Source organism: Eriocheir sinensis, unplaced genomic scaffold (genome assembly GCF_024679095.1).
Source record: "Eriocheir sinensis breed Jianghai 21 unplaced genomic scaffold, ASM2467909v1 Scaffold745, whole genome shotgun sequence".
Taxonomy (NCBI): Eukaryota; Metazoa; Arthropoda; class Malacostraca; order Decapoda; family Varunidae; genus Eriocheir; species Eriocheir sinensis.
This window is the reverse complement of record NW_026112104.1, coordinates 92,705-102,068: the sequence shown is the minus strand read 5'-3', so window position 1 is coordinate 102,068 and position 9,364 is coordinate 92,705. Positions and strand designations below refer to the sequence as shown.

The window sequence follows — 9,364 nt, the reverse complement described above, 5'->3', positions numbered from 1 at the left end:
TCACGTAGCTAACATTACCCCCCTTCCATCCAGCCAATCAGCTCCCGTAGCTAACATTACCCTCTTTCCATCCAGCCAATCAGATCCCGTAGCTAACATCACCCTCTCTCCACCCAGCCACTCAGCTCCCGTAGCGATCTTCCCTACAAAAGGTGCAACTAGCTCTAGACTTCGCCCCATGCAATGTCAACTCCGAGCTCCCTAAAACGGCATATCTCAAACCGAGGTGATGTGGTAAATCTCGACCCTATGTGGGGTAAGAGAAAGGAAAAGGGTGACTCCATCTCAAGAAATCAAAATCCCGTGCCTGATCCCCCACCCACGCCCACCCCAATCCAAGAAACAGAAATTCCCGAGCATCAAGCACGGGCAGAACTCATCGCCCAAGAGGCTGTGCTGCAGCACGCTGGAAGGCCAGAACCAACACATGCACGCACAGCACACCACTCTCGGGCACCACACCGTGACGCACGGCGCCTCGATGGCCACCACCAGACACTACCACGGTCACCTGGGGCTGGCGCGCGGTGCCACGGAGAGGGCGATAAGGAGGCAGTGCCGGAGCCTCGCCCTCGCCGCCCACCCTGACAAAAACCCGCAGGACGTGGCGGCGGCCACGGCAATGCTCCAGCAGCTGCAGCTGGAGGTGCAGACTTTCTGCGACACCGACTCAAGGGTCACCACCACGACGGTGGCCCTCACCTACACGGACGTGGCGGCAAGGGCCAAGGAACAAGGAGAAGAGCAAGGTGGAGGAAGGGAGGAGGAGGAAGAGGGGAACAGAAGGAGAGTGGAGGCTGCGTAGAAGTGGAAGAGGTATTAGCTGAGACAGACACGGAAAGGAGGAGGGAGGAAGGAGGAAGAGAAAAGGAAGAAACTGACGTGCAGCTGACGGGCACAGAGAGGAGCCGCCCTATCCGCTGGGCTGGGAGGAGCCGGTGGCCAGCAGGTGTGCTGAACACCTCGTCTACTTCAGCAACTGTGAGGAGTGCCTCAGCGGTATGACTGCCCAGGAGCAGCAAAGGCGCCTGCAGGAGCGGCAGGACCGTATCAGCGAGCGACGTGTCGAGCGGCAGGAACGACTGCAGCAGCTCAACGGCGATGGCAAGACGAAGAAGCGTAAGGGACGCAGGGCCCGGCGGCTACAGGCCAAGGCGGAGGAGGAGCTTTCTCGGCGGCCTCGCAAGATCAGGTTCAACCTGAAGGACGTCCCCAAACCCGTCAGGACCGGGTTCCTGTACCGCCTCTACCAGTCCAGGAAAGGCGGCATGGTGCAGCAGTGGCGCAACCGCCTCGCCCCTCAACAACAGCGAGGCGGCGTGGCGGCAGGAGTTGGAAGCCCTGGCGGCCAAGCGAGGCTGGCGGGCCGAGGGCCTCGAGTACACGGAGCGGAGTGTGCAGGAGGAGGAGTGGGGAGCAGAGGCCAAGGACGAACATGGAGAGAAGGGAGGGAGGGAGTGCTTGGAAGGAAAGGGTGAGGAGGGGGTGGAAGAAAGGAAGGAGGAGGAACAGGGTGAAGAAGGGAGGGTGGAGCAAGAGAGGGTGGAGAAGGAACAGGGGGAAGGGAAGGTGAAGGGAGTGATGAAGGGTAAGGAGGAACAGAGAGAGGAATGAAAGAGGAGAAAGAGAGGGACGAGAAGGAAGAGGGAGAGGAAGGGAAGGTGAAGGGAGTGATGAAGGGATAAGGAGGAAGAGGCAGAGGAGAGGAAGGTGAAGGGAGGGATAAAGGGATAAGGAGGAACAGGGAGAGGAGAGGAAGGTGAAGGGAGGGATGAAGGGTAAGGAGGAAGAGGCAGAGGAGAGGAAGGTGAAGGGAGGGATGAAGGGTAAGGAGGAAGAGGCAAAGGAGAGGAAGGAGGAGGAAGAGAGGGAAGAAAAGGAAGAGAGCAAGGGAAGGTGAAGAAGGGAGGGAGGAGGTGGGGGCACCGTCGTCGTCTGGGCCCGGGCGATTTGAGGCCCGGGAGGTGAGTGTTTGTTTTCCAGCGACAGACGCAACACGAGCACCGGCAGCAGCAGCGGCACGTCAGGGGGGCAGGCGGGGGCGCGGCGCGGGGCGGAGTTACGAGGCTTTTCTTTACTTTTCGTTTTGTCCTAAAAAAAAAAAAAATCCACAAAAATCCGAAAAAAAAATCTAAAAAAAAAAAAAATCAACACCACCAAAACAAAACCAAAAAAAAACTAGAAAAAAGTAAAAAAAAAAAAAACTAAAACAGAAAACAAAAAAAATCAACAATACCAAAACATAACAAAACAAAAAGAAAGAAGTAAAACAAAAAAATACAAAAACAGAAAACTGAAAAATAATAAAAATAAAATAAAACTATATAAAAAAAGGAAAATAAGGCGGAGGAAGAGGAAGAAGAAGGGAAAGGGAACGTGGAGGAAAAGAGGGAGGAGCAGGGACAGGGAGAGGAAGGGAAGGTGAAGGAAGAGGAAGGAGAAGATAGAACAGGGTGAGGAAGGGAAGGCGGAGAAGGAGAGGGAGGAGGAGGAGGAGGAGGAACGGGAAGAGAGTGAAGGCTGTGTAGGAGTGGAAGAGAGAATAGCTGTGAAAGAGGAAGAGTGGAGGGAAGAGAGAGAGGAAGAGAAGGAGGAGGAGGAGGAAGAGGAGGAGAAAGAGGAAAAGGAGAGAGGAAAATGAAGGTTGTCTTCTTATGTTTCTCTTTCTGTTATTCGTGTGTGTGCGTGTGTGTGTGTGTGTGTGTGTGTGTGTGTGTGTGTGAGGGAAGGGAGGATTGAGGCGCCGGACGGAAACATTCTTATTAAGAATTAAGAGAGAGAGAGAGAGAGAGAGAGAGAGAGCCAGAGCCAGAGAGAGAGAGAGAGAGAGGAGTCAGTGCCTGGGGCAAGGCAAGGAGAGAGCGCTACAGCTAACCAACGATCTACTGAACGAACGACCGACCGACCGACCGAACGAGACAGACGAACGAACGAACGAACGCCTGAACGAACGAGCAAACGAACGAACGAATAAACGAACGAGCGAGCGACCAAACAAACGAACGAACGAACAAGCGAACGACCGACCGACCGAACGAACGAACAAACGAAAGAGCGGGAGACAGACCGACCGACCGACCGAACGAACAAACGAGCGACCAAATGAAGGAACCACCAACCGAACGAATGAACGAGCGAGCGACCGACCGAACGAACGAACGAACGACTGGACGAGCGAACGAACGACCGACGAAACGAGCGAACGAGCGAACGACCGAATGATCGAACACCCGACCGAATGATCCAATGACCGACCGACAGAATGACCGACCGACCGACCGAACAAACGACCGACCGACCGACCGACCAACCAAACGAACCAATCAAACAACCGACCCAACGACCAAACGAACGACCGAACAATCGACCGAACGAATGACCAAACGACCGACTGACCAACCAACCGACTGACCGACCGACCGCACGAATGAAGGAAGATTAGAGGGATGGGAAAGAGGAAGAAGAGGAAGAGAACGTAGAGGAAGAGAGGAATTAAAGGGAACAGGGAGAGGAAGGGAAGATAGAGGAGGAGCGGGAGGAAAAGGAACAGGGAGAGGAAGGGAAAATAAAGGAAGCGTGTGTGTGTGTGTGTGTGTGTGTGTGTGTGTGTGTGTGTGTGTGTGTGTGTGTGTGTGTGTGTGTGTGTGAGATGCTGACCCTGGCTTAAATGTCAGAGTGGGATGCTGACCCTGGCTTAAATGTCAGAGTGGGATGCTGACCCTGGCTTAAATGTTAGGGTGGGATGCTGACCCTGGCTTAAATGTTAGGGTGTGATGCTGACCCTGGCTTAAAAGGTTAGGGTGGGATGCTGACCCTGGCAAATGTCAGGGTGGGATGCTGACCCTGGCTTAAATGTCAGGGTGGGATGCTGACCCTGGCTTAAATGTTAGGGTGGGATGCTGACCCTGGCTTAAATGTCAGGGTGGGATGCTGACCCTGGCTTAAATGTCAGGGTGGGATGCTGACCCTGGCTTAAATGTCAGGGTGGGATGCTGACCCTGGCTTAAATGTCAGGGTGGGATGCTGACCCTGGCTTAGATATCAGGGTGGGATGCTGACCCTGGCTTAAATGTCAGGGTGGGATGCTGACCCTGGCTTAAATGTCAGGGTGGGATGCTGACCCTGGCTTAAATGTTAGGGTGGGATGCTGACCCTGGCTTAAATGTCAGGGTGGGATGCTGACCCTGGCTTAAAGGTTAGGGAGGGATGCTGACCCTGGCTTAAAGGTTAGGGAGGGATGCTGACCCTGGCTTAGATATCAGGGTGGGATGCTGACCCTGGCTTAAATGTCAGGGTGGGATGCTGACCCTGGCTTAAATGTCAGGGTGGGATGCTGACCCTGGCTTAAATGTTAGGGTGGGATGCTGACCCTGGCTTAAATGTTAGGGTGGGATGCTGACCCTGGCTTAAATGTTAGGGTGGGATGCTGACCCTTGCTTAGATGTTAGGGTGGGATGCTGACCCTGGCTTAAATGTTAGGGTGGGATGCTGACCCTTGCTTAGATGTTAGGGTGGGATGCTGGCGGGAGTGCGGCGTGGGGCGGAGTTACGAGGCTTTTCTTTACTTTTCGTTTTGTCCAAAAAAAATCCAAATAAATACGAAAACAAAAAATCTAAAAAAACTCAACTTAACACCGAAACAAAACCAAAAAAAACTAGAAAAAAGTAAAACAGAAAAAACACTAAAACAAAAAAAAAACAATAAAAAATTCAACAACACCAAAAAACAAGACAAAAAATAGAAAAAAAGTACAAAAAATACTAAAAAAAAGTAAATAAATAAACACCAAAACAAAAAAGCAAAACAAAAAAATAAAAGTAAAACAAAAAAATACAAAAACAGAAAACTGAAAAATAAAAAAAATAAAATAAAACTATATAAAAAAAAAGGAAAAGAATGCGCAGGAAGAGGAAGAGGAAGGGAAAGGGAACGTGGAGGAAAAGAGGGAGGAGCAGGGACAGGGAGAGTTCGGGACGGTGAAGGAAACGGAAGGAGACGATATACCAGGGAGAGGAAGGGAAGGCGGAGAAGGAGAGGGAGGAGGAGGAGGAGGAAGGGCGGGAAGAGAGTGAAGGCTGTGTAGGAGTGGAAAAGGGAATAGCTGTGAAAGAGGAAGAGTGGAGGGAAGAGGGAGAGGAAGAGAAGAAGGAGGAGGAGGAAGAAGAGGAAGAGAAAGAGGAAAAGGAAGAGAATGAGGAGGAGAGAGAAAACAGAAGAAGCTTGTTTTCTTTTGGTTTTCTTTCTGTTATTCGTGTGTGCGTGTGTGTGTGTGTGTATGTGTGTGTGTGTGTGTGTGTGAGGGAAGGGAGGATTGAGGAGCCGGACGGAAACATTCTTATTATCTTGCGTTTCTTTCTGGTATGTGAGTGAGTGAGAGCGAGAGAGAGAGAGAGAGAGAGAGCGAGAGGAGAGAGAGAGCAAGCAAGCCAGCTAACGATCTAATGAACGAACGACCGAACGAACGACAAACCACCGAACGAACAAAGAACGAGCGACCGACCGACCACACGAACGAACGAACGAACAAGCGAACGACCAAAAAACCGACCGATCGAACGAACGAGCGACCAAACGAAAGAACCACCAACCAAACGAACAAACGAACGAGCGACCGAACGAACGACCGGCCGAACGAACAAATGAACGACCGAACGAATGAACGACCGAACGAACGACAAACGAACGAACGAACAAACGAACGAGCGATCGACCGACCGCACGAACGAACGAACGAACAAGCGAACGACCAAAAGACCGACCGACCGAACGAACGAATGTATGAGCGACCAAACGAAAGAACCACCAACCGAACGAACGCACGAATGAGCGACCGACCGAACGAACGAACGAGCGACCGACCGGCCGAACGAACGAACGAACGAACTAGCGGCCGAACGAACGAACGAACGAACGACCGAACGAACGAACGACCGGCCGAACGAACAAACGAACGATCGACGAACCGAGCGAACGACCAACCGACCGAATGATGGAACACCCGTCCGAGTGATCCAATGACCGACCGATCGAGCGACCGACCGATCGAACGAACGCTCGACCGACCTACCGAACGAACGAAAGAACGACCAACCGACCGACCGGCCAAACGATGGACCAACCAAAAGACCGACCGAACAAACGACCGATAGAATGACCAAACGACCAACTGACCAACCAGCCGACTAACCGACCGACAGCACGAATGAAGGAAAATTAGAGGGATGAGAAAGAGGAAGAAGAGGAAGAGAAGGTAGAGGAAGAGAGAAATTAATAGGAACAGAGAGAGGAAGGGGAGATAGAGGAGGCGTGTGTGTGTGTGTGTGTGTGTGTGTGTGTGTGTGTGTGTGTGTGTGTGTGTGTGTGTGTGTGTGTGTGTGTGTGTGAGTTTGTGTGTGTGTGTGAGATGCTGACCCTGGCTTGAATGTCAGAGTGGGATGCTGACCCTGGCTTAAATGTCAGAGTGGGATGCTGACCCTGGCTTAAATGTCAGGTTGGGATGCTGACCCTGGCTTAAATGTCAGGGTGGGATGCTGACCCTGGCTTAAATGTCATAGTGGGATGCTGTCCCTGGCTTAAATGTCAGGGTGGGATGCTGACCCTGGCTTAAATGTAAGTGTGTGATGCTGACCCTGGCCTAAATGTTGGGGTTTGCTGACCCTGGCTTAAATGTTATGAGGATGCTGACCCTGGCTTATGTCAGGGTGGGATGCTGACCTGGCTTAAATGTTAGGGTGGGATGCTGACCTGGCTTAAATGTCAGGGTGGGATGCTGACCCTGGCTTAAATGTTAAAGTGGGATGCTGACCCAGGCTTAAATGTTAGGGTGGGATGATGAGCCTGGCTTAAATGTCAGTGTGGGATGCTGACCCTGGCTTAAATGTTAGGGTGGGATGCTGAGCCTGGTTTAAATGTTAGAGTAGGATGCTGACCCTGGCTTAAATGTTAGGGTGGGATGCTGACCCTGGCTTAAATGTTAGGGTGGGATGCTGACCTTGGCTTAAATGTTGGGTGGGATGCTGACCTGGCCAAATGTTGGGGTGGGATGCTGACCCTGGCATAAATATTAGGGTGGGATCTGACCCTGGCTTAAATATCAGGTGGGATGCTGACCCTGGCCAAATGTTAGGGGGATGCTGACCCTGGCAAATGTTAGGGTTGGATGCTGACCTGACAAATATTAGGGTCAGCATCACCCTGAGGTCAGGCCCAGATTTTGAGATCAGGGTCATTTCTCATTCAATGTCCTCTCTCTCTCTCTCTCTCTCTCTCTCTCTCTCTCTCTCTCTCTCTCTCTCTTTCTCTCTCTCTCTCTCTCTCTCTCTCTCTCTCTCTCTCTCTCTCTCTCTCTCTCTCTCTTAATTCTCCTTCCCTCCACACACACACACACACACACACACACACACACACACACACACACACACACACGAATATGAGAAGAGAAACAAAAAGAAAACAAGCTTCTTCGTTTCCTCTCTCCTCTCATTCTCTTCCTTTCACCTTTCTCTTCCTCTTCTTCCTCCTCTCCTCCTTCTCTTCTCTCCCTCTTCCCTCCCTCTTCCTCTTTCAGCTATTCTCTCTTCCACTCCTACACAGCCTTCCTCTCTTACGTTCCTCCTCCTCCTCCTCCTCCCTCTCCTTCTCCCTTCCCTTTACTGCCCTGTTCTATCTTCTCCTGCCTCTTCCTTCACCTTCCCTTTTCCTCTCCCTGTCCTCCTCCCTCTTCCTCCACGTTCCCTTTCCTTCCTCTTCCTCTTCATCCCTTATTTTCCTTTTATATAGTTTTATTTATTTTTTATTTTCAGTTTTTCTGTTTTGTATTTTTGTTTACTTCTTTCTTTTTTTGTTATGTTTTCTGTATTATTGATTTTTGTTTTCTATTTTAGTTTTTTTTCTTTTAATTTTTTAGTTTTGTTGATTTTTTTTTAGATTTTTCAGTTTTATGATTTTTTTTGGGAATAAAACGAAGTGAAAAGCCTCATGGCTCCGCCCCCTTGCACCTGCCCCCTGACGTGCCATGCACCCATGTTGCGTCTCTCACAGAAGTGAACACTCACCTCCCGGGCCTCAAATCACTTGAGCGAACGACATTTCCCCCACCTCCTTCTTCCTTCCCTTACTCCTTCCTTTCTTCCCTCTCTTCCTCACCTTCCTCTCCTTTGCCTCTTCCTCCTTGCCTTACCCTCCTTCATCCTCCTCTGCCTCTTCCTCCTTCTCCCTCCCTTCACCTTCTCCTCTCCCTGTTCCTCCATATCCTTTATCCTCCTTCACTTCTCTATCTGCCTCTTCCCTCCTGTCCCTTCCTCCCTTCACCTTCCCTTCCTCTCCCTCTTCCTTCTCGTCCCCTCTCTTTCTCCTCTTTCTATTCCTCTCTCTGTTCCTCCTTACCCTTCATCACTCCCTTCACCTTCCCTTCCCTGTTCCTTCTCCACCCTCTCTTGCCTCCACCCTCCCTTCTTACACCTGTTCCTCCTCCTTCCTTTCTTCACCCCACCTCACCCCTTTCCTTCCAAGCACTCCCTCCTCCTTCTCCATATTTCGTCCTTGGCCTCTGCTCCCCTCCTCCTCCCTGCCTCTCGCTCAAGCTGTGCTCCAGGCCTCAGCCCGCCAGCCTCTGCTGCCCAGCCGCCAGGGCTTCCAACTCCTGCCGCCACTGCCGCCTCACGCTGTTGTTGAGGGACGGCAGGGCTGGTTCCACCTGCACCATGCCGCCTTTCCTGGACTGGTAGAGGCGGTACAGGAACTCCCAGTGTGACAGGTTTGGGGACGTTCTTCAGGTTGAACCTGATCTTGCAAGGCCGCCGAAGCTCCTCCTCCTGCCTTGGCCTGTAGCCGCCATGGCCCTGCGTCCCTTACGCTTCTTCGTCTTGCTTATCGCCGTTGAGCTGCTGGCAGTCGTTCCCGCCAGCACCTCGACACGTCGCTTTCCCTTTGATACGGTCCCGCCGCTCCTGCAGGCGCCTTTGCCTTCGCTCCCCTGGGCAATCGTCATGCCGCTGAGGCACTCCTCACAGTTGCTGAAGTAGACGAGGTGTTCAGCACACAGCCAGGCCACCAGCTCCTCCCAGCAGCGGATGGGCGGCTCCCTCTCTGTGCCCGTCAGCTGCCTCAGTTTCTTCCTTTTCTCTTCCCCTCCTTCACCTCCTCCTTTTTCCGTGTCTGTCTCAGCTAATACCTCTTCACTTCTACGCAGCCTCCACCTCCTTCTGTTCCCCCTCTTCCTCCTCTCCTCCTTCCTCCACCTTGCTCTTCTCTCCTTGTTTCCTCCTTTAGCCCTTACTTACCGTCCGTGTGGTGAGAGGGCCACCGTCGCTCAGTGGTGACCCTTGGCAGGTCGGTGTCGCAGAAAGTCTGCACCTCCAGCTG

At 52.0% G+C, this 9,364-nt stretch overlaps 1 protein-coding gene across 1 annotated transcript; it reads left to right on the top strand.

Moving 5' to 3' along the window:
• The first annotated feature begins 427 nt into the window (after window positions 1–427).
• LOC126994205 (dnaJ homolog subfamily C member 17-like) lies at window positions 428–8,047 on the top strand. Its single transcript, XM_050853491.1, has 3 exons — window positions 428–744; window positions 977–1,379; window positions 8,042–8,047. Exons 1-3 carry the CDS (start codon window positions 428–430, stop codon window positions 8,045–8,047), a joined length of 726 nt encoding a protein of 241 aa, XP_050709448.1.
• Window positions 8,048–9,364: the final 1,317 nt, after the last annotated feature.